This window comes from Carcharodon carcharias, chromosome 10 (assembly GCF_017639515.1).
Source record: "Carcharodon carcharias isolate sCarCar2 chromosome 10, sCarCar2.pri, whole genome shotgun sequence".
In the NCBI taxonomy this organism is placed as follows: domain Eukaryota; kingdom Metazoa; phylum Chordata; class Chondrichthyes; order Lamniformes; family Lamnidae; genus Carcharodon; species Carcharodon carcharias.
Window position 1 is genome coordinate 110039035 of NC_054476.1, and position 26046 is coordinate 110065080.

Genomic DNA, 26046 nt, shown 5'->3' on the forward strand with positions numbered 1-26046 from the left:
TTGGCAGATGGAGTACAATGTGGGAAAATATGAGGTTGTCCACTTTGGCAGGAAGAATAGAAAAGCAGAATATTATTTGTACGCTGATTACTTGACTATTTGCCTGACTGATGAGGAATACACAAAGTCTTACTGATACAGGAGCCAAACACATCAGTGCAAAAGATAAAGCTGAAGCATTTGCAACAATCTTCAGCCAGAAGTGCCGACTGGATGATCCATCTCAGCCTCCTCCGGAGGTCCCCACCATCACAGATACCAGTCTTCAGCCAATTCAATGAATTCCATGTGATATCAAGAAATGGCTGAAGGCATACTGCAAAGGCTATGAGCCCTGACAATATTTCAGCATTAGTACTGACGATTTGTGCTCCAGAACTTGTTGCGCCCCAACCAAGCTGTTCTAGTACAGCTACAACACTGACATCCACCTGGCAATGTGGAAAATTGCAGGACACAAAAAGCAGGACATATCTGACTCGGTCAATTACCATCCCATCAGTCTATTTTCAATCATCAGCAAAGTGATGGAAAGTGTCATTGGCTGTGATGTCAAGCAGCACTTACTCAGCAATAACCTGCTTACTGACGCTCAGTTTGGGATCTGCCAGGGCTACTCAGCACCTTACCTTATCACAGCCTTGGTCCAACCTGGACAAAAGAGCTGAACTCAAGAGGTGAGGTGAGAGCGACTGCCCTTGACATCAAGACAGCATATGAGTGATCATATGACTAAACTATAGAACAGCTGAAGTCAATGGGAATAAAGGGGAAGAGTCATACTGACTCGAAACGTTAACTCTGTCTTCCTCTCCATAGATACGGTCAGACCTGCTGAGTTTTTCCAGCAATTTTTGTTTTTGTACCAATTTGCAGGGCTTTGGGGAAGAAGCTGGGGTGTGAGAGTAATTGACCAGCCCTCTCAAAGAGTCAACATACACATGACTGGCTGCATCTGCTTCTGTGGTGCAAGATTCAATGATTCTGCCTTGGAAATTTACTGCCGTTTCTTTACTGCCTCTGGATCAAAATTGCGGAACTCCATAACAGCACAATGAAGGCAGCTACAGGACAGGACTGCAGCCGTTTAATAAGGCTGCCCATCATCTCTTCTCAAGGTCAATTAAGGATGGGCAACAAATCCTTGCCAGTGATACCTAAACCCTGTGAATGAATAAATAATTCACATATAATTTGGATTAAGATTGTATAGTAAAAGAAAACAGCACTACATAGCAACAATGCTTCTTCTGGAGATATTTCATTAAAAGTTACTAACTTCCCCTCACAATAATTTTGATTCAAGTTGACAGTTATGGAATTTTCAGTTTAAGATTTCCCAGAATCTCTTTTTGTAAGAATGTCCCGCCTTCTATCGCGCCTATTGGTCAATGGCTGCACTGATCTCTGCTCTGATTTGTTAGGAGGTCCCAACACCCCACGATCTGATTGGCTGATGTTGCTGTTAATGACAGACGCTCCCATTGTGAGTCATGCCGGGAGTCCTGCCCCTCGAGAGGCTCTGATTGGTCAGTTTATTCCTGCCGCGGATCCTGAATGGCTGCAGGGTCTGTCAATCAGAGCGGCAGTGGGCGGAGCTGGGATGTGAGCGGTTCTCCTCTACCGGAGTGTCCGGAGTGTCCGGAATCTGACCACGAGCGTGGTCACTTGTTCGCTCTGGACCATGCAGTCCGTGCTGGCCTGTGGCCGACTGGTGGCTCGAGCTTTGTTGGGAGGCAGCCTTAGGCAATCGGAAAGGCGGGAATACCGGCTCATTACAGTCAGCTGCGGTTTCGGCAAGGATCTCCGCAAGGGCAGCGGCACCGGCGCCAAGGGCAGCGGCTACGGGGACGACGCCTGCTTCGTGGCCACTCACCGGCTGGCCGATGTGTTGGGTAAGGGCCATGGGTGGACAGCCCGACCCCAAGGAATCGCACCTGCCCACCCCCCGCCCCGCCCCCGGCTCCTGGCCGTTGGCTGCTAACCCCCACCCCCCTCCCCCGCAGCCACTGTCCCCCCTGCCCATTGGCTGCCCGCTTCCGCCCCCCCGGGTCCCTGCCCGTTGGCTGCCGGCCTCCCCCTGGCCCCTGCCTTTTGTCTGGCCACCCCATGCCAGACCCTACCTGCTGGCTGCCCACCCCAGTCCATGCCTGTTGGCTGCCCACCCCCCCCCCCAGTCCTTGCCTGTTGGCTGCCCACCCCCCCCCCCCCCCCCCCCCCCCAGTCCTTGCCTGTTGGCTGCCCACCCCCCCCCCCAGTCCTTGCCCGTTGGCTGCCCACCCCCCTGCCAGTCCCTGCCTGTTGGCTGCCCACCCCCCCGCCAGTCCCTGCCCGTTGGCTGCCCACCCCCCGCCAGTCCCTGCCCGTTGGCTGCCCACCCCCCGCCAGTCCCTGCCTGTTGGCTGCCCAACCCCCTGCCAGTCCCTGCCTGTTGGCTGCCCGCCCCCCCCGCCAGTCCCTGCCCTTTGGCTGCCCACCCCCCACCCAGCCCCTGCCTGTTGGCTGCCCACCCCCCCCCGCCAGTCCCTGCCCTTTGGCTGCCCGCCCCCCACCCAGCCCCTGCCCTTTGGCTGCCCGCCCCCCCACCCAGCCCCTGCCCTTTGGCTGCCCGCCTCCCCACCCAGCCCCTGCCCTTTGGCTGCCCGCCCCCGCCTGCCCCTTGCCCACTGGCTGCCCGCTCCCCCGTGGCCCCTGCCCATTGGCTGCCTGCTGCTGCCCCCCCCACCCCGTGTAGTTCTGACCCAGCCTGTGAGGCTGTTGCAGTGTTGCAGTTGTCTGGTCTGTTGAACTGTCTGTATAGTTAATGGCTTTATTCTAATGATTGGATGAAGGAAGGGAGATTTATATTGTGATGTTCAGTTACATTAAAAAATTGTTGGGTACACTTGATCTGAAAGATTCAAGTCCTTGCCCAGTGATATTGGCAGGTGCACAAGAAAATGAAATTTGCATTTAATATCACCTTTTCACTATCCTGGGGGTGCTTCATTGGTACTGGAATTGCTTTTGTAAAGTTGAAAGTGTGACAGCTAGTTTTGTGCACATGTTATTACTGTGATTCTAACTCTTGAGCCAGGAAACAGCAGCAGTAGGAAGGTTATAGTAGGCAGTCTATTGCCTCCAAAATACAGGAGAGTGTTGTGTACACACTCGTGCATGTCTGTACTGTGTCTAAGGAAAAATGCCAAATATTCTGGCTCTGCTTCCATTTATTCTGGAGAAACAAGGATTAATATTCCCAAAATACATGCAGTGAATATAACAAGGCTCCTCCATTCTTTTGTCTTGACACATGAACCTGACTTGCTATTTTGAGAAATTTTGTATTCACAGTGAGCGATATTGGTGCTGAAAATCTTTCCTGTTTCATGCACTTAGTGTTGGATCTATCACTTCAGGTATGGGAAGACTTAGGATCTTTTAATTGGAACAAAAGATTAAGAGGAGACCTGATAAAGATGGTCAAAAAGTGATGAATTTTAGTAAAAGGTAAATTCAGACAAATTATTTTGTAGTTGAATCAATACTTAAAAGGGCATGGTTTAAAATCTTGTTTACTTGATCATCTTTGCCTCAAAGAATGAACATGCTCTTCATCTGAGATGTTTGGTGTTCATCTGGTGTTCCAGTGGGTTCGAAGGTGATTGGTAAAGCCATCCAGTGCCCGTGAAATTCTGCCAGTAGGACAGGATACTACAGATGCTGGAGTTTTGGACGAGCTGCTGGCTTGGGATTTCCTCTGCTTGCATTTTCTCTTTGTCTCTGTTATGTACTCGCTTTCAAAGGAGGCCAAGCCATTTTCAATTTGGTTGTACCAGGTGCAGTGATCCAGGGCAAGCTATTCCTAGGCTCAAAGTCAATGTCATAACTCTTAGATGAAGCCTTCAGAGTGTCCTTGGAGCATTTGGAAAGCGAGTGTCAGGCGTTCCGGCTACGTGACTTGCCCAACTTGGTTGTGACTGTCTCAATATGGTGTGGGTGCTTAGCATGCCAGATCAGGTGAGCACCTCAGTGTCTGGTATTTTGTCCTGCCATCTGATCTTCAGAAGCTTTTGAAGGCATCTCAAGTGAAATTGGTTGTTCCTTGGCATGACACTGGTACACAGTCCAAGTCTCACAGACGTAGAGGAGAATGGACAGGGTTATTGCTCAACAGACTTCCAGTTTTGTAGGCAGATTTATCCATGTTTGTTCCTAGGTTAATGTTCAAAGTCTGCTGCAGACTACACTTGCTTTGACAATGCTTGCACGTCTCATTGACAATATAGAGAGCTCGAGAGAGTGTGCTGCTGCAATAACTCAACTAATCTGCTGCTAACAGATTCTGATCATGGACTGAAAGTTGGACTCGCGGTAATGCTTTCCTGGAGCAGGCTGGGACATACTTCAATTGAAGATAAATCAACAAAAGAAAAGGCAAAGTCAGAATTTAATTTGCAAAGGGTGTTAGGACTGGGCGCTGGGCACTATGTCAGGCTGTTGCTTGACTGGCCTATGGGACAGCTCTTGCAATTTTGATACAAGTCCCTGGTTGTTAGTAGGGAGGACTATGCAGGGCCAACTGGGCAGGATTGTCTTTGTTGTTTTTGGTGCCAGGTTGACGCTGGCTGGTCTGTCCAATTTTATTTTTTTTTTACTTTTCTGTACCGGTTTGACACAACTTGCTTGCTAGGCCATTGCAGAGAGCAGTTAAGAGTCAACCACATGTAGACTAGACTGGGTAGGTATGGTAGATTTCCTTCCCTAAAGGACATAAGTGAGCCAGTTGGGTTTTTAACAACAATCTGTCATTTTATGGTCACCATTACGGAGACTTATTTTTAATAAAGATTTAAGTTTCATCAACTACTGTACTGGATTTGAACTTCTGTCTCTGGAGGATTAATCCAGGCCTTTGGATTACTAGTTCAGTAATGTCACTACTGTGATACCATTTCCCCATTAAGTCCAGGGTAATGGTGATGATTAGGAATGAATATCACTGATCAGTCACATCACATCATTAGTGCTCAGATTATCTGCTTAAATCTGTAGAGCCTTCTGACATGGGCAAGAGTGCTACCACTGGGCCAAGGCTGACACCTGATGTTGAACTCCAATGGAGGGCTTCAGTTACTGAGTTAACCTCAGATGATCCAGTGATAAACTGCTGGAATATGTTGTGTGATTGAGTAGTGTTGTGAAGTACAATAAATTCTATTGTATTTATATCAAGTGTGGGTTATGCCAATGCTCTCCTGGCTGGCCTTTCATCTTCTATCTTTCATGAGAACATTGTAACCTAACTTTAGCTAAGTTCTCTTCATCTGCAGCTGGCAACATTTCAGTTTTAGAAATCTTATTCTTGTTTTTATGGCCTTGCCCTTCCCCGCCTCTGTAATCTCCTCCAACCCCAAATCCAGACATTAAATCAACTTCATTCTGTTCCCCTTTTCCCCTCCAACGTTATTCAGGTTCTATGCTGTTGTGTCTAAAAGTTTTTTGAGACAACTTGATCCATGAAGAGTAAAGGTGCTGATAGTTAAGAAGTGAGTCACACCATATCTGCTGTTTCCAGAGCAACTGGTTTGTGGTAACTGAGTCAAATTCCATATGTGATTCACTGACAGTTTTTGACTGTTTCCCAGTTTATTCCTGGTGCTTTGTGGATTACGTCCTCATAGAGTCATAGAGGTCCACAGCACAGAAAAAGGCCCTTTGGCCCATCGAATCTGTGCCAGTCAAACAAGTACCTAACTATTCTAACCCCATTTTCCAGTACTAGGCCCATAGCCTTGTATGCCCAGGCTTCGCAAATGCTTATCCAAATACTTAAATGTTATGAGGGTTTCTGCCACTACCACCATTTTCAGGCAGTGAGTTCCAGATTCCCACCACCCTCTGGGTGAAAAAATTCTTCCTTACATCCCTTCTAAACCTCCTGCCCCTTATCTTAAATCTATGCCCCTTAGTTATTAATTTCCCTCCCAACAGAGGGAAAAGTTCCTTCCTGTTTACTCTATCTATGCCCCTCATAATTTTATACACCTCAATCATGTCCCCCCTCAATCTCCTCTGCTCCAGCGAAAATAACCCTAGTCTATCCAATCCCTCCTCATAACTAAAACTCCAGCCCAGGCAACATCCTGGTAAATCTCATCTGCACTCTCTCTAGTGCAATCACTTCCTTCCTAAAAAGTGTATTCCAGAACTGCACGCAATACTCTAGCTGTGGCCTAACCAGCGTTTTATACAGTTCCAGCATAACGTCCCTATTCTTATATTCTGTGCCTCGGCTAATAAAGGCAAGTATTCCGTATGCCTTCTTAACCAGCTTATCTACCTGTCCTGCTACCTTAAGGGACTTGTGGACATGCACACCAAGGTCTCTCTGATCCTCGGTACTTCCCAGGGTCCTACCATTCATCGTGTATTCCCATGCCTTGTTTGTCCTGCCCAAGTGCATCATCTCACACTTATCTGGATTAAATTCCATGTGCCACTGATCAGCCCATCTGACCACCTTGTCTATATCCTCCTGTAACCTAAGGCTATCCTCCTCACTATTTACCACCCCACCAATTTTTGTGTCATCCACGAACTTACTGATCAACCCTCCTACATTCAAGTCTAAATCGTTTATATATACCACAAACAGCAAGGGATCAACACCGATTGATGTGGAACCCCACTGGACACAGGCATCCAGTCACAAAAACACCCCTCGAACATCACCCTGCCACTTGGCCAATTCTGGACCAATTTGCCAAATTGCCTTGGATCCCATGGGCTCTTATCTTCGTCTCCCATACAGGACCTTGTCAAAAGCCTTGCTGAAATCCAAGTACGTCAAATGCATTGCCCTCATCTACACACCTGGTCACCTCTTCGAAAAATTCAATCAAATTGGTCAGACATAACCTCCCCTTAACAAAACCATGCTGATTGTCCTTGATTAATCCCTGCCTCTCCAAGTGTAAATTAATTCTGTCCCTCAGAATTGCTTCCAATAATTTCCCTACCACTGAGGTTAGACTGACTGGCCTGCAGTTCCCTGGTTTATCCCTTCCTTCCTTCTTGAATAATGGTACTACATTGGCTGTCCATCAGTCCTCTGGCACCTCTCCTGTGGCCAGAGAGGTATTGAAAATTATTGCCAGCACTTCTGCTATCTCCTCCTTTGCCTCACTCGACAGCCTGGGATACGTTTCATCCAGGCCTAGAGATTTATCTACTTTTAAAAGCCTGTCGGACCACTTAGAACCTCCTCCCTTTCTTTGCAAATTTCTTCAATTATATCAGTCCTTGTGCCTGATTTCCATACCCATGTCATCCCTCTCACTTGTGAACACCGACACAAAGTATTCATTTAGAACCCTACCTCATCCGGCTCCACGCACAAATGACCACTTTGGTCCTTAATGGGCCCCACTCTTTCCCTAGTTATCCTCTTGCTCTTAATGTACTTGTAAAATAACTGTGGATTTTCCTTTATTTTGCCTGCCAATGTTTTTTCATGCCCCCTATTTGCTCCCCTAATTCCATGTGTTCATTTGTCCCCTCAACTCATCTACCTTATTTATCAGACTGCTTGCATTAAAATAAATACCATCCAACCATGCCAAACTCCCTTATGCCTTAACTGGCCTATAATTTCTATGCCTTCCAGACTCACTTGCTCTCTCTCCTAATTTTGGCTGTGCATCTCCCCTGTTGAATGTCCTCTCAGGATCCCATCCCCCTGCCAAGTTAGTTTAAACCCTCCCCAGCAGCACTAGCAAACCTTCCCAAAAGGATGTTGGTCCCATTCCAGTTCAGGTGCAACCTGTCCACCTTGTACAGGTCCCACCATCCCCAGAAATGGTCCCAATGTCCCAGAAATCTAAAGCCCTCCCTCCTGCACCATCTCTCCAGCCACGCATTCATCTGGACTAACCTATTTCTATACTCACTAGCCTGTGGCACTGGAAGTAATCCAGAGATTACTACCTTTTGAGGTCCTGTTTTCTAGCTCCCTAAATTCTGCTTACAGGACCTCATCCCTCTTTCTACCTATGTTGTTGGTACCAATATGTACCACGATCTCTGTCTGTTTACCTTCCCCCTTTAGAATGCCCTGTAGCCGTTCAGTGACATTCTTGCCCCTGGCACCAGGGAGGCAACATACCATCCTGGAGTCACATCTATGGCTATAGAAACACCTGTCTGTTCCCCTTACTATCGAGTCTCTTACCACTATTGCTCTTCCCCTCTTTTTCCAACCCCCTATGCAGCTGAGCCACTCAGTGCCATGAGCGTGGCTGCACACCCCAGAGGAAACGTCACTCTCTCCGGTTTCCAACACAGAGAAACGGTTCTCGAGCGAGATGCACCCTGGGGATTTCCTGACTACCTGCCTGACACTTCTCTTCTGACTGATGGTCACCCATTCCCCCTCTGTCTGCACTTGCGAAAGCGGTGGGGTGACCACGTCCTAAGATGCCATCCATTTCTCGGTAGAAACTGCAAATCAGGTTAGGCTCATTGGCCATCGAGAAAATGACACAAAGCACAGAACTTTGGATGTGGTCCAATTGCTGGAAATTTGTCCATAGTTGCTTTTCTCTCCTAAAGTAATGAAATTGTTGCTCAAAGTCTAATATGTTAAGGCCAATGTCGTGAAACATTGCCCCTCCTTCCACATTGCCTACAGCACCTGGGCTTGAGAGAGGGAACTTTACAATATCTTCTGAAGCAGACAAGCATTTCTAGAAACTTTACAATAAATAAATGAGGTTTTTTAATATATTGAAACAAAAATATTTAAGTTGAACATTTATTTTGCTCCTCCTAGCAGGGAAGGAACATTACCACTATTGCTAGTGATGGCCTTTAAAAAGAACATGAACCTTGCATGTGTAAAGATGAATCAAATTGCTTTACATTGGGGGAAAATAAGCATTCGGCAGCAATCAGAAGGGGAAAAGTGAAGAGAGTGAGGTTAGAGTGGTCAGCGAAGGTTATTGAAAACAGACAGGACAGCGATGTGACAGAAGGTACTAGGTAGCAAAATCTGGAGGATATGGACTTAGTTGATGAGCATATAGCTGGCAGGGCTGTGTAGGTATATAAGGCAGGAGGGAGCACCTCCAGATAAGGGCAAGGCCATAGGTCATTTTGGAAGATAAGAATGCAAAGTCAACTCATTGGGTCATTGAGACCAGAGGGGGTCAGAATGCAGAATTTTGTCAGTGAGGGCGGTTGCTGTGGTGTTTTGTATGAACCAAGTTCACACATGGTATGATTGTTGGCTGGGGTATTTGGTGATGAAGGGATTTTCTTAGTTGTAAGAGATAGGAGTTCTGTGGTGGAAGGAAAGTGGTATAAAGTTGTGGGGAAGAAGCTGACCTTTGGGAGGAGCATGGTATTGCTGAAGAAGCCTTGGTGAGTTGTTGCAACACACCTTAGTAAACCCTGCAGCCATACTACACTGGTGCTGGAAGGAGCAAATGTTTAAGGCAGTAGATTGACTTTCGATCAAGCAGGCTGCTTTGCCCTAGATCATGTTGAGCTGCACCTATCCAGGAGAGTGGAGAGTACTTCGTCACATTCCTGACCTTTTTTTTTTAAATATAAAAAGCACTAGCTTGCTTGTGATTTGTGGGTATGGGTGACTTGTGATGGAGTTTGTTGGAGGAATATGACAATGTAGGTAGAGGACTGGGAATACATCTACAAAGTGATCTAGCTGTTCTCTTGGGAATAGTGTATGCAGTATTGCCCGTTATCTAACTGTGTGTAACCCTGGGGTGGAGCAGTAGAAATCCTCTTGTCTGTCACACGCCATGTCTTTGGTAGGTTCCTTCTCCAAAATTTGCAAAGACTAGCAATTTGGCAAGAGAAGGCTACATATGAATCATTGTGCTGCTTTATTTCAGATAACAAGTGAACCTAGTTAAAGCAAGTGCTGTTTATTGAGCTCAATCTAAGGAAAATTTAGTAAGCTACGTGTCCTTTTTTTTTGTGGGTTGTCTCTCTTTTTGACAGTAATTTTCAGACTACATCAACAGAATTTCTGACCAATGTCTTCACTTCCCCTCCTTGCCTGACTCCCTCTTTGACACATCATGGGAGAAACCCATCTTCATTTTCAACAAATCATTTAATATTTTTTAGATGCTTCACTTAAGATAATGTAACAGCATGTTTTTCATCCAGATACAATGTGGGAATGTAGATGGGGCAAGGAGGAAAGAAAAGAGCAAGTCAGTCCAGCGCCCTAATTGGTAGGACAGGCAGTAGAAGGAGAGAATGTTTGGAGATAGCAGGGATTGGGAAGGATTGGGCACAGGAGAATGTCATTGAGAATCTTTTTGGGCAACGAGCACAATGTTGCAGGGTCTCATTGGGATCTAAATCTACAGGCAGCAGTGGGACTGTGGAAGGGTGTAATTGACTGATCAAATCCCATGGAAGCCTTTGCTTGGGGAGTCAGGGTCACCAGGCCAAGAACAGACGTATGAAACTAAAGGACTGACTGGGAAGGGACTTCAGCTGGAGACTCTTGGTCAGTGGGTGGACCAGCAATCAAAAGGCTGAGTTTTATTGAGCGGTTTAATTAATGCAGTGCAATAGCTGTTCATTCCTACCCAGAGGAATTGTTATAAAGCTGCATGGCAACATGTGCTAATTTTTAAAAAAGAAAAATGTTAGTGTTATGAGAATCCTAACCACATGGGGTGGATGCCACACATAGCATTGACTCATTTAAGGGGAATTTTGATGTATGTGAGGAGAAGGAGGAGGAAATAGAAGGATATTAAGGTAAGGTAGGAGGAGGTTTGTGTGGAGTTTTAACACAGGCAAAGACCATTTGGACCTGTTCTAATGCCATAGGTTGCATATGAATTAACATTGTGTGACTGACCTTTTGTCATATAAAGACCAATCATTGTGCCACTTTTGGAATAGATTTTCTAATGAAATGAGCTTCCTAGTGTGTTTTGAAAAGAATGTTGTAACTATATTTTTCAAGCTGTTTCCAGCTACACCTCCCCTTTTAGTCAAGTTTGAGCTGCTATTCATGACAACTGTAAGTTTAATAGGTTTGATTGCAGTGTAAAATTCATTCCAGTAAACACTGTCGAAACAAGTATTCTAACCCACGTGTTTTGTTTGTTTCTGCCCTTACCTGCTTCTGCTCGTGAAGTTTGTGGTTTACAATCGCCTGACTTCGGACTATCCTAATGCTTGCTGAAGGTTCCGTTGTAGAGTGTCTGTAATTGAGTTCAGAGTGCTCAGCTGTCTCCACTATAGCATGTTGAGCCTGCATGAGAGTTATGTCATTAAAAGAGAAGCTGAGAATGCTGCAAATGTAGAACCGTGAACTTCAGGAAATACTCAGCAGGCCAGCCAGTATTTTGTCAGGATGGTGGAGTGTGCTAAAAATGAAAGATCTCACCTGAACCTTTCTTCTGATTAATTTGTTGTGCACTTCTAGTGTTTTCTACTTTTTACCTTCCTCCCCTGCTCTCTGTAAGCTGCTGATCCTGAAAGTGCCCAAAGCCCTCTGGTGCCATTGCCCAGGTTTCCTCTTGATTGTTCTCAGGCAGCACATGTCAACAGCTGGTTTATCTGTGGAGAAAATGACTGCTGAGCCGTCCTTCCCTGAGTAACTGCACACTTTCCAGCAGAAGGTACAGACTGGTGAGTAAAGTGAATTGGAGCACTCTTACTGCCTCAGATGAAACCCGAATTAGCTGATTGGCCCTTTAGGCCCGTGTTACTGTACTAGGTAGTGCAGTTGTCCATAAAGCCTCTGGGAAGCTCTCTTCGGTATTTTCATTTGTAATAACAACATAATATTCCTGATAACATTCCTGTTTTTGCATTGTATTTACAGCACAAACAGGCCAACAGGTATACATAAGCCTGCTCACTATCCTTCGTCTAATCCCATCAGCATATCCTTCTATTCCATTCTTCCTCACATTTATCTAGCATCCCCTGAAATGCGCCTATGTCATTTGCCTCAACCACTTTTTGTAATGAGTGCCACATTCTAACTACCCTCTGGGTAAAGAGGTTTCTCCTCAATTCCTATTGAATTTATTACAGGTAATCTTATGTTTTTGGCCCCTATTTCTGCTCTTGCCATGTAAATGGAAACCTCTTCTCCACATCTACGCTAACAAACCCTTTCAAAATGTTAAAGACTCCTATCAGGTCAGCCTTCCATTTTTCAAAGGCAAAGAGCCCCAGCCTGTTCAGTCTGTCTTGATAGATGAGACTTCTCAGTTCTGCTATAATTGTAGTAAATCTTTTTTGCACCTTATTCAGTGCCTCTGGATCCTTTTATAATGTAGAGACCAAAACTGTACACAGTACTTCAACTACAGACTAACCAAGGCGCTATACAAGTTCAGCATACTTTTCTGCTTTTACAATTCTCTCCCATCTAGAAATGAACCTCATTGCTTTGTTTGTTTTTTATGATCATTCTAACCCATATTTGTGATTTGTGTTTCCATTCCTCCAGATCCTTCTGTTTCTCTACCCCACTTAGACTTTTCCCAAGAACTATGTGACCTCTTTATTTTTCCTACTAGAATTCCCCATGGAATATCACACCTCACCTTTTACCAGTCTATCTTTAAACTACCTTTAACCCCTACTCTGTAGCCAGCTTGCTATCGATTCTGCTACTTGTCCCTAACTCCATGTGGTGACCTTCGTCACGAGTCTGCTATGTGGTACCTTATCAAATAAATATGTCCTGCATTACCCTTATCTGCCCTTTCTGTTAATACTTCAAAGAATTCAATATGGCTCATCAAGCAGGTCCTTCCCTTTTGGAATCTGAGCTGACTGCTGTCTGTTTTGAGATGGGTTTCCTATTATATCTTTGTATCTTTTGAGTAATGGTTCCATTATCTTTCCTACCACTGACATTAAGCTCATTTTAAATATAGAAATCACACTAGCTGCCTTGTCCGTCCTCTGACATTATTCCCATATATGTGTCTCTAGTGTTCCTTCCCTAACTTTTAACATGTGGATGTAATCCATCCAGACCCAGGAGTCAAAGTTGCTATTCAATTTTTCTGCCATTTCACTGTCATGTGAGAGTTTGTCATGTATCCCTTAGTGGTCTTTATCCCTATTTTGAATTTTCCTTTCATTATTTGTCTGTAGAATACTTTACTGTTTTTTATAATTGATTTAATTTTGTAATTTTTCTTTACTTTTTTTATTGTATTCCTAACTTTTTGTATTCATTTTGTTTTCCACTCCTTTATGTACTTGACATTTGTTTTCTCTTTAATTTCAGTTCTTCTCATTTCTTTATTCATGTGTGGTGTTTCACTACTGGCCAGTTTGTTCTTGCATTTTAGTGGGATGTATTTCTCCTGGTCTATATTGATTACCATTTTAAATGTTTCCCACTGCTGTCCTATCTCTTTTTGGTGAACTTTTCCAGTTTATTTTCCCTCATTCATTCTCATCCGCTTAAAATCAGCTTTTTCCCAATTCATTACTTTGGTCTATTTCTTACTTAAGTTCTCCTTAATCTTTATTCTAAGTGTTACACTACACTTACGTTTCTTGTCTATTCTGCTTCATTTCCTGTTGCTAGATTAAGCAGTGCTCCCTCTTTTGTTCGGCTTGTAGCATATTGGATAAGAAAGGAATCCTGCACGTGTTGTTTTTAAAAAAAAAATCGATTTGCAGTAAAACTTTTGCTAATACTTGTCAGTTTCTTTGGAGATAGTTATTGGATACAGAGACAATATTTCCTCTTGTGGGGAAGAGCATATCTAGAGCCCATTAATATCAGATAGTCACCAAGAAATCCAAAGGGAATTCAGAAGAAACCTCTATACCCAAAGGGTTCTGAGAATGGGAACTCGCTACCACAGGGAATATTTGAAGTGAACGGTATAGATACATTTAAGGGGAAGCTAGACATGTATATATATAAGGGAAAAGAGAATAGAGGTTTACGATTTAGTTGAGGAAAGATGGGAGGAGCTTTAGTGGACTATAAACACAAACATGGACTGTTTGGGCTGAGTGGCCTGTTTTTATGCTATATGTTATGTCCTTTACTCATGCCTCATATTTGCTTAGTTATTTCTTCCTCCACCTCTTTTCCTTTGTAAGGTGGCCTGTAGTATACTCTAATTGATCCCTGTCTTTTATTTCAAGTCTTATGGATTCTGTTTCTAACCTTCGTTTCTTTCCACTGCTATTATCCCTAATTAGTACAGATACCCCAACCTCAGTTCTTCCTCTCCTATGTTTTTTTGATTGTTATAACCTGTAATAGTTAGCTGCCAGTTCTGGTCTTATGAATCAGATATTCCTAGATCTGGTTCCTTGCTACAGATTTTTGCCTCTAATTTCCATGTTTTGATTTGGATGGCATGTATATTGCTGTATTGGCAGCTTAATTCATCTTTAATAGGTACTCCTTTTACATGATTATTTAAAGTGTTTTTGATCCTATTTTGTAACTCCATTTGTTCCCTGACTGGTTATCACCTCATTCTTTACCTTGTCTGACCTTTGACTTGCATTTATCATTTCTTTTATCATCAGACTTAGTTATTTTCACTTTATAACTCCCTCTCTCCCCCAACCCCTTTTTTAATATAAAGTCCTATCCATACCCCTACTTATACATTTCGCTAGGCACTGGTCCCACTCCAGTTTGGGTGGAGCTCCCCCCAGCAGTACTACCTCTTGCTGCCCTATTATTGATGCAGGTTCCCATAAAATGAGACCCCTCCTTCCTATACTACTAGTCTTTCAGCCATGCATTCATCCTCCTGGTTTCACAGAATCTCACAGTACAGAAGAGGCCCTTCGGCCCATTGAGTCTGCACCAACACGTGAGAAACACCTGACCTAATCCCATTTACTGACACTTGGTCCATAGCCTTGAATGTTATAACGTGCCAAGTGCTCATTCAGGTACATTTTAAAGGATGTGAGGCAACCCACCTCCACCACCCTCCCAGACAGTGCATTCCAGACTGTCACCACCCTCTGGGTAGAAAAGTTTTTCCTCACATCCCCCCAAACCTCCTGCCCCTCACCGTGAACTTATGTCCCCTCGTGATTGACCCTTCAACTAAGGGGAACAGCTGCTTCCTATCCACCCTGTCCATGTCCCTCATAATCTTGTACACCTCGATCAGGTCTCCCCTCAGTCTTCTCAGCTCCAACAAAATCAACCCAAGTCTATCCAACCTCTCTTCATAACTTAAATGTTTCATCCCAGGCAACATCCTGATGAACCTCCTCTGCACCCCTTCCAGTGCAATCACATTCTTCCTATAATGTGGTGACCAGAACTGCACAAGTACTCCAGCTGTGGCCTCACCAAGGTTCTATACAACTCCAACATGACCTCCCTACTTTTGTAATCTATGCCTCAGGTGTCCCATATGCTTTTTTCACCACCCCACTAACATGCCCCTCTGCCTTCAGAGATCTATGGACACATACGCCAAGGTTCCTTTGTTTCTCAAAACTTCTTAGTGTCATGCAGTTCATTGAGTACTTCCTTGTCAAATTACTCCTTCCAAAGTGTATCACCTCACACTTTTCAGGGTTAAATTCCATCTGCCACTCAACCATTTCATCTATATCTTCCTGTAACTCTTTCGAGTACAAACACGTTTCCATCTATTCCTATTCAGATGAAGTTACATTGTTTCATAGTTTGCCATTGTGAGATTTGAACTCTTGATCTTGGGGTTACAAGCCCAGTACCATAACCACTTCTTCCTGTAACTCTTTCCAGTACAAACCCGTTTCCATCTGTTTTCAGATGAAGTTACATTGTTTCATAGTTTTGCCATTGTGAGATTTGAACTCTTGATCTTGGGGTTACAAGCCCAGTACCATAACCACTTCTTCCTGTAACTCTTTCCAGTACAAACCCGTTTCCATCTGTTTTCAGATGAAGTTACATTGTTTCATAGTTTTGCCATTGTGAGATTTGAACTCTTGATCTTGGGGTTACAAGCCCAGTACCATAACCACTTCTTCCTGTAGCCCAAGCCACTCAACCTCACTGTTAATCACCCAGCGAATCTTTGTGTCGTCCACAAACTTACTAATCCTTCCCACCACATAGTTATTTATGTTGTTTATATAAATGATGAATAATAGGGGACCGAGCACAGATCCCTGTGGTATGCCACTGGACACTGGCTTCCAGTCACTAAAGCACCCTTCTGTCATCACCCTCTGTCTCTTACTACTAAGCCAATTTTGAATCCACCTTATCAAATTACCCTGTATCCCGTGTGCATTTGCCTTCTTTATAAGTCTCCCAGTCAAAGGCTTTGATGAAATCCATATAAACTACATCAACTGCACTACTCTCATCTACACACTTGGTCACCTCCTCAAAAAATTCAATCAAATTTGTTTGCCTATTCTCATTCCAATTAATCTATGACTTGGGTAGCAATTCCGAGATTACATACGAATTAGGAACAGGAGTCGGTCACTCGGCCCCTTGAGCCTGCTCCACTATTCAATAAGATCATGGCTGATCTGAATGTAACTTCAAACCCACATTCCTGCCTACCCCCAATAACCTTTCACCCCCTTGTTAATCAAGACTCTATCTAGCTCTGACTCAAAAAATATTCAAAGACTCTGCTTCCACTACCTCTTGAGGAAGAGAGTTCCAATGACTCTCAGCCCTCTATCTTAAATTAGCAACCCCATATCTTTAAACAGTGACCCCTAGTTCTAGATTCTCTCACAAGAGGGAACATCCTCTCCACATCCATCCTGTCAAGACCCCTCAGGATCTTAAAGGTTTCAATTAAATCACCTCTTACTCTTCTAAATTCCAGTGGATACAAGCCTAACCTGTCCAGCCTTTTCTCATTGGACAATTCACCCATTCCTGGTATTAGTCTAGTAAACCTTCTCTGAACTGCTAATGCATTTACATTTTCTTTACATAAGGAGACCAGTACTGTACACAGTACTCCAGATGTGGTCTCACCAATGCCCTGTACAACTGAAGCATAACCTCCTTACTTTTGTAATCAATTCCCCTCACAATAAATGAAAGCAATCTATTAGTTTTCCTAATTACCTGCTGTACCTGCATAGTAACCTTTTGTGATTCATGCATTAAGACACCCACATCTCTTTGAATCTCAGAGCTCTGCAGTCTGAGCTTTGCAATCTCTCTCCATTAGATCATAAGCTTTTTTATTCTTCCTGCCAAAATGAACAATTTCACATTTGCCCATATTGTACTCCATTTGCCAGATCTTTGCCCACTCACTTAACCTATCTGTCACTTTGTAGCCTCTTTACGCCACAATTTACTTTCTTACCTATCTTTGTGTCATCAGCAAATTTAGCAACCATTTCTTCGGTCCCTTCATCCAAGTCATTTATATAAATTGTAACAAGCTGAGGCCCCAACACTAATCCCTGTGACACACCATACACCATTCGTCACATCCTGCCAACCAGAAAAAGGCTCATTTATGCCAACTTCCTGTTAGCTAGCCAATCTTGTATCATGCCGATATGTTACCCCCTACACCGTGAGCTGTTGTTTTGTGGAACAGCCTTTGATGTGGCACTTTATCAAATGCCTTCTGGAAATTTAAGTACAGTACATCCACCGGTTACCACCATTATGGCCCTGTATTTAATTTAACTCTTATGTTTGGATATTCCCTTTAGCAGTGCCTCCTCCCCATTTCTTCTGTCTTTCATTGATCCTGACATGAACTATAATTACTGGATCTATCCCCATCCCTTCTGTATGGTTCAGGGATTTCAGCTACCTCAGCACCAGATAGGCAGCACATGCTTCTGGATTCTTGGTTGTGACTATAGAGGATGTCATCTATCCCCTAATTTTTAAATCTCCTATGGCTACTAACTTTCTTTACTGTGTTCCCTCCTCTCCTGGACTGCCTTTTGTTCCACATGCTATAGTTAACATCTAGGCCACCTTTTCTGTAGCCTGCATCCATGTCCTCACAGGTAGCAAGTGCATTGATTTATTGGCTGGGACCAGTATGTGCTTTTCTATCTCCACACTGTCGCTTGGTAGTACAGAACTTGAATATTGCTGAACAGAGAGTCATGTTGTCAAAGCTTTTCTTCGTTTACTTTGTTCTCCTTACCCTGCTGATTAACAGTAAAGCTCCTCTTCCTACTCCTGTGCTTCCATCTGATCTAAATGTACCCTGTTGTAAGTTATCCAAAAATTCCATCCTCTTCCTTTCATGTAGGAGTGTCTCCAACAACAACTTGTATTTATAAAGTGCCTTTAACTTAACTTAAAATGTCTCAAGACACTTCACAGAAGCATTATAAAATAAAATATGATACCGTATAAATTAATATTAGGTCAGGTGACCAAAAGCTTGGCTAAAGAGGTAGGTTTTAAGGAGTGTCTTAAAGGGGCAAAGTAAGGTGTAGAGATATAGGGAAGGAATATTAGACCTTGGAGCCTGGGCAGGTGAAGGCACAGCAACAAATGGTGGAGCAATTAAAATCGGGGCTGCTCAGGAGGCCAGAATTAGATGAGCGCAGAGATCTTGGGTTGTAGGGATGAATCCTGCAGGTCAAAGCTCTTCAAGTAGACAGCCTTTTTAAATGTGGTGAGAGTTTCTGCCTCTACCAGCCTCTCAGGCTGAGTGTTCCAGGTCCATTGGGTGGAAAAAATTTTTCCTCATCTCCCTTCTAATCCTTCCACCAGTCACTGTAAATCTTATGCCCCCTGATTTTTTGTCCTCTCTAAGGTAAATAGGTTGTTTCTATTTACTCTATCCACACCTCAATTGAGTCATTTAAGGAAGAACAGGAAGTTGGTAAAAAGTGGAGGGGTGGCTCTATTAGTTAATGATATTAGTACAATAGAGAGGGATGACCTAAGTTCAGGAAATCAGATTGTAGAGGTGGCTTGGGTAGAGAGAAGAAATGATCAAGGCAATAAGTCACTTGTGGGAGTGATGTACAGGTCCACTAACAGTAACCACATGGTCGAGCAGAGTATAAAGGAAGAAATAATGGGAGTTTGTCAGAAAAGTACAGCGATAATCATGGAGATTTTAATTTACATATAGATTGCAAAAATCAGATGGACAAAGGTAACCTAGTTCATTGAATGTTTTTGGGATAGTTTCTTAGAATAGCACGTTCTGGAGACAACCAGAGAGCACACAATACTAGACCTTGTATTGTGCAACTATATAGGATTAATTAATGATCTCATAGTGACCTCATACCCCTAGGTAGCAGCGATCATAATATGATTGAATTTTACATTCAGATTGAAGGAGAGATGAGTGGGTCCAAAACTATTATTTTAAATTTGAATAAGGACAATTATGAGGGTATGAAAGCTAAAATGAACTGCCAAATGAGGTTATGGGATAGGTCAATAGAGGTGCAGTGGCAGACATTTAAAGAGGTGTTTCAGAATACACAGAATAAATACATTCCAATGAGAGAGAAAAATTCCAAGGGGCGGACCCATTATCCATGGTTAACTCAAAAAGTTAAAGATAGTATGAAACTTAAAAAGCGCATAATTGCGCAAGGATGGGTGGCAGGTCAGAAGATTGGACAGAGTATAAAAAGCAGTAAAAAATAACCATAAGATTAAGGAGGGAAAAATTGGAGTACAAGAGAAAGCTAGCTAGAAACATAAAGACAGATGGTAAGAGTTAAAAGAGTTAACAAAGTAAGCATTAGAAGTATATAAAGTGAGCCTGGAAAATTAATAATGGAAAATAAGTAAATGGCAGAAGAATTGAACAGTACTTTTGCATCACTCTTCACTACAGAGGATACAAGTGACATCCCAGAAATAGCTGTATATCAGGAAATGGAAATGAGGGAAAATTACAATCACCAGGGAAGTGGTACTTAGCAAATTGTTGGAGCTGAGGGCTGACCAAAACCCCGGCTTCTAATGGACTTCATCCTAGGGTCTTAAAAGAAATGGCTAATGAGATAGTTGATGTTTTGCTTTTAATTTCTAATAATTTCCAAAAATTCCCAAAATTCAGGCAAGGTTTCATTAGATTGAGGAAAAAAGCAAATGTAACTCCTTTATTCAAAAAGGGAGACAAAGCAGAAAACTACAGACCAGTCAGTTTAACGTCTTTCATAGGGAAAATGTTAGAAGCTATTATTAAAGATGTTATAACAAGGCACTTAGATAAATTCAAGGTAATCGGGCAAAGTCAGCATGGTTTTGTGCATGGGAAATCATGTTTAACCAATTTATTGGAGTGCTTTTGAAGAAGTAACATGTGCGGTGGATAAAGGGGAACTAGTGGGTGTACTGTACTTAGATTTACAGAAGGCATTTGATAAGGTATTACATCAAAGGTTGTTGAGGAAAATAAAATCTCATGGTTTAAGGGGTAGCATTTTGGCATGGATAGAAGACTGGCTAGCTAGCAGGAAAAAGAGTAGGCTAAAATGGGTAATTTTTTTGGTTGGCAAGATGGAATGAGTGCTGAGGCCTCAGTGTTTTTATAATTTATATAAATGACTTGGATGAAGAGACTGAAGGGATTATTACCAAATTTGCTGATGAGACAAAGATAGATAGGAAAGTAAATTGTGAGGAGGACACAAGGAGGATACAAATGACACAAGTGACAGAGTGGGCAAAGATCTGGCAAATGGAGTATAATGTGGGAAAATGTGAAATTGTTCATTTTGGCAGGAAGGATAAAAAAGAAGCTTATTATCTAAATGGCGAGAGATTGCAGAACTCTGAGGTGCAGAGGGACCTGGGTACCTTAGTGCATGAATCACAAAAGGCTGGTATGCAGGTACAGCAAGTAATTAGGAAAGCTAATAGAATGTTATTGTTTATTGCAAGGAGACTTGAATACAAAAGTAAGGAGGTTATGCTTCAGTTGTACAGGGCATTGGTTAGATCACATCTGGAGTACTGTGTACAGTACTGGTCACCTTATTTAAGGAAGCATGTAAATGTGTTGGAAGCAGTTCAGAGAGGTTTACGAGACTAATACTTGGAATGGGTGGGGTGTCTTATGAGGAAAGGTTGGACAGGCTAGGTTGTTTCCACTGGAGTTTAGAAGATTAAGAGGTGACTTGATTGAAATATATAAGATCCTGAGGGGTCTTGACAGGGTGGATGTGGAGAGCTGTTTCTTTTTGTGGGACATTCTAGAACTATGGGTCGCTGTTTAAAAATGGGGTTACCCATTTTGGATGGAGGTGAGAAATTTTTCTCTGAGGGTCATGAGTCTTTGGAGCTCTCTTCCTCAAAAGCGGCAGCAGAGTCTCTGAATATTTTTAAGGCAGGGGTGGATAGATTCTTAATAAGCAAGGGGGTGAGAGATTATCAGGGGTAGGTGGGAATGTGGAGTTGACGTTACAATTTGATCAGCTGTGATCTTATTGAATGGCAGAGCAGGCTTGAGGGGCTGAGTGGCCTACTCCTCCTCTTTCGTATGTAAGTCAGCCTCAGCTGTTCCAATAATAACCATTCCAGCCTATCCAGTCCTTTTGTCATACCAAATGTTTTCCAACCCTTGAAACATCCTCGTAAATCTCTGCTGCACCCTCTCCACACCTGACCACTACATTACAGGAAAGAGCTGTATGCAGTACTTAAGCTGTGGTCCAACTAGTGCAGTATACAATTCTGGTATAACCTCCTGCTTTTATTTTTTATGTCTTGGCTAATAAAGGGAAACATTCCTTATGCCTCCTTAACCACTTCGACTGTCCTCCTGTCTTTGAGAATCTGTGGACATAAACTCCAAGGTTCCTCTGTTCCTCCACACTACTCTGTATCCTCCCATTTATTGTGGATTTCCTTGCCTTGTTGCACTTCCCAAAATGCATTACCCCAGACTTCTTCGAATTGAATTGCATTTTCCAATTTTCTGCCCCAACTGACCCGACCATTGATATCTTCCTGCAGTTTAAAGCTTTCCTCCTTAGAAAAATTGGCCACGTGGTTGACAGTGTCATCTGCAAACTTCATTAACATGCTACCTTTACGTTTGACACTATGAATTCTTAATAATAACTACAAGTGGTAAGAGACTGAGTACTAAGCCCTCTGAAATCCCACTGAAACAGCCTTCCAGTTGCAAAAACACCTGTCAACCATTGTATCCTGCCACAGTTTTGGTTCCAACTTGCCAAGGGCTTTTACTTTCCTGACCAGCCTGTCAAGTGGGACCTTATCAAAAGCCTTGCTAAAATCCATGTTGCGCAAGGGAAATTAGAGATTGTACTAGGGAGTTAGGAAGTAAGTTGAAAAGTAGGACCTCAAAGGTATTGATCTCAGGATTACTACCAGTGCCACGTGCTAGTCAGAATAGAAATAGCAGGATATATTGGATGAATACGTGGCTGAAGAGATGGTGTGATGGGGAGGGTTTCAGATTCCTGGGACATTGGGATCTGTTCTGGGGGAGATGGGACCAGTACAAACTGGATGGGTTACACCTTGGCAGGACTGGGACTGATGCCCTAGGGGGAATATTTGCCAGAGGGGTTGGGGAGGGTTTAAATTAAAATGGCAGGGGGATGGGAACCTTTGCAAGGAGTCAGAGGAGGGGGAATCAAGGACAAGAACAAAAGACAGAAAGGGGAATAAGAAAAGTGATAGAGAAATCAAGGGCAAGAATCAAACAGGGCCTCAGTGAAAAATAGTGGGAACGGGACAAGTAATGTTAAAAAAACAAGCCTTAAGGCTTTGTGCCTTAACGAGAGGAGCATTCACAATAAAGTGAATGAATTAAGCACATAAATAGATTTAAACAAGTATGATATAGTCGGGATTATGGAGACATGGCTGCAGGGTGACCAGGGATGGGAACTGAACATCCAGGCGTATTCAGTATTTGGGAAGGACAGACAAAAGGAAAAGGTTTTGGAGTTACATTGCTAGTTAGAGAGGAAATTAACGCAATAGTGACAAAAAATTTTAGCTCCGATGATGTGGAATCTGTATGGGTAGACCTGAGAAACACTAAGGGGCAAAAAACGATCATGGGGATTGTATATAGACCCTCAAACTGTAGTAGTGATGTTGGGAGTGGCATTAAACAAGAAATTAGAGACGCATGCAATAAAGGAACATCTGGTAATTATGGGTGACTTTAATCTGCATATAGATTGGGCAAATCAAATTAGTAACAATACCATAGAGGAGAAATTCCTGGACTATATATGGGATGGTTTTCTGGACCAATACGTTGAGGCACCAACGAGAGAACAGGCTATCCCAGACTGGGTATTGTGTAATGAGAAAGGAATAATTGGCAATCTATTGTGTGAGGCCTCTTGGGGATGAGCGACCAAAATACGATAGAATTCTTCATCAAGATGGAGAGTGACGTAGTTGATCCTGAGACTAGGGTCCTGAACCTTAGTAAAGGAAACTACGATGGTATGAGTTGCGAGTTGGCTATGATGGATTAGGAAACGTTACTTAAAGGGATGACGGTTGATAGGCAATGGCAAACATTCAAAGAGCGCATGGGTGAACTGCAACAATTGTTTATTCCTGTTTGGCGCAAAATTAAAACAGGAAAGGTGGCCAAACCATGGCTTACAAGGGAAAATAGAGATAGTATTAGATCCAAGGAAGAGACATACAAATTGGCCAGAAAAAGCAACAGACCTGAGGATTGACAGCAGTTTAGAATTCAGCAAAGGAGGACCAAGGGATTGATTAAGAAGGGGAAAATAGAGTATGAGAGTAAGCTTGCGGAGAACATAAAAACTGATTGTAAAAGTTTCTATAGGTATGTGAAGAGAAAACGATTGAAGACAAATGTAGATCCCTTACAGTCAGAAACAGGGTAATTTATAATGGGGAACAAAGAAATGGCTGACCAAATAAACACATACTTTGGCTCTGCCTTCACAAAGGAGGACACAAATAACATACCAGAAATGTTGGGGAACTCAGGGTTTAGTGAGAGGGAGGAACTGAAAGAAATCAGTATTAGTGGGGAAATTGTTGGGATTGAAGGCCATTAAGTCCCCAGGGTCTGATAAGCTACATCCCAGAGTACTTAAGGAAATGGCCCTAGAAATAGTGGATGCATTGGTGGTCATCTTCTGAGGTTCTCTCGACTATGAACAGTTCCTACGGATTGCAGGGTAGTGAATGTAACCCCACTATTTAAAAGGGGAGGTAGAGAGAAAGCAGGGAATTATAGACCAGTCAGCCTGATGTCGGTAGTGGGGAAATTTCTAGAGTCCATTATAAAAGATTTAATAGCTGAGCACTTGGGAAACGGTGGCAGAATCAGACAGAGTCAGCATGGATTTACGAAAGGGAGATCATGCTTGACAAATCTACTGGAATTTTTCCGAGGATGTAACTAGTAGAGTTGATGTGGGGGAGCCAGTGGATGTGGCTAATGTGGACTTACAGAAGGCTTTCGACAAAGTCCCACATAAGAGATTAGCGTGTGAAATTAAAGTGCATGGGGTTGGGTGTAGTGTATTGAGATGGATAGAAAACTGATTGGCAGACAGGAAACAAAGAGTAGGAATAAAAGGGGCCTTTTTCCAAATGGCAGGCAGTGAATAGTGGGGTACCACAGGGATCGGTGCTGGGACCCCAGCTATTCCCAATATATATTAATGATTTAGATGAGGGAACTAAATGTAATATCTCCAAATTTGCAGATGACACAAAGCTGGGTAGGAGAGCGAGCTGTGAGGAGGATGCAGAGATGCTTCAGTGTGATTTGGACAAGCTGAGTGAGTGGGCAAATGCATGGCAGTTGCAGTATAATGTGGATAAATGTGTTGTTATCCACTTTGGTAGCAAAAATAGGAAGGCAGATTATTATCTGATTGGCTATAAACTGAGAGAGGGGAATGTGCAACAAGACCTGGGTGTCCTTGTACACCAGTCGCTGAAGGTAAGCATGCAGGTGCAACAGGCGGTAAAGAAGGCAAATGGTATGTTGGCCTTCATAGCCAGAGGATTCGAGTACAGGAGCAGGGTTGTCTTGCTGCAATTATACAGGGTGAGACCACACCTGGAATATTGTGTGCAGTTTTGATCTCCTTATCTGAGAAAGGTTGGTCTTGCTATAGAGGGAGTGCAGTGAAGGTTTACCAGACTGATTCCTGGGATGGCGGGACTGACATATGAGGAGAGATTGAGTCGTTTAGGATTATATTTGCTGGAGTTCAGATGAAAGATGGGGGAGATCTCACAGAAACCTATAAAATTGTAACAGGACTAGACAGGGTAGATGCAGGAAGGATGTTCCCGATGGTGGGGGAGTCCAGAACCAGGATCACAGTCTGAGGATACAGGGTAAACCATTTAGGACTGAGAAGAGGAGAAATTTCTTCACCCTGAGAATGGTGAGCCTGTGGAATTTGCTACCACAGAAAGTAGTTGAGACCAAAACATTGTATGTTTTCAAGAAAGAGTTAGATATAGGCCTTGGGGTGAAAGGGATCAAAGGATATGGGGAGAAAGTGGGAGGAGCAGGCTAATGAGTTGGATGATCAGCCATGATCATAATGAATGGCGGAGCAGGCTCGAAGGGCCAAATGGCCCACTCCTGTTCCTAGTTTCTATGTAGAACACATGCACTGCGCAACTCACATCAACCCACTTGTTACCACCTCAAATAAAATCAATGAAGTTAGTCAAATATGACCTTTCCTGAAAAAAATCCATGCTGACTTTACTTGATTAATCTGTGCCTTTCTAAATGACAGTTTATACTATTCCCCAGAATTGATTTCCAGTAATTTACCCACAACTAAAGTTAAGCTAAAATAAAAGCAAAATACAGGAGATGTTTGAAATCTGAAATAAAAACGTGCTAGAAATACTCAGCAGTTCTGGCAGCATCTGTGGAGAGAGAAACTAAGTTAACATTTCAAGTCAAATATGACTCATCCTCAGGACAGAATCTTCTTCTGAAGAGCCTTATTCGACTTGAAATGTTAGCACCAAAGTTAGGCTAACTCACCTATAGCTACTTTGATTGTTGTTCCCTTGTAAACAATGGTACAATGTTCTCTAATTCTCCTGTAGAC

General features: G+C 43.1%; 1 protein-coding gene across 1 annotated transcript in view; it reads left to right on the forward strand.

Moving 5' to 3' along the window:
- Positions 1–1594: 1594 nt before the first annotated feature.
- The window catches only part of LOC121283620 (protein phosphatase PTC7 homolog), a 263565-nt gene continuing 239113 nt past the window's right edge, over positions 1595–26046 (forward strand). Inside the window, exon 1 of the mRNA XM_041198395.1 lies at positions 1595–1895. Within this exon, the coding sequence (XP_041054329.1) occupies positions 1685–1895 (211 nt within the window). The 5' untranslated portion in view covers positions 1595–1684. The remainder of the gene's footprint in view (positions 1896–26046) is intronic.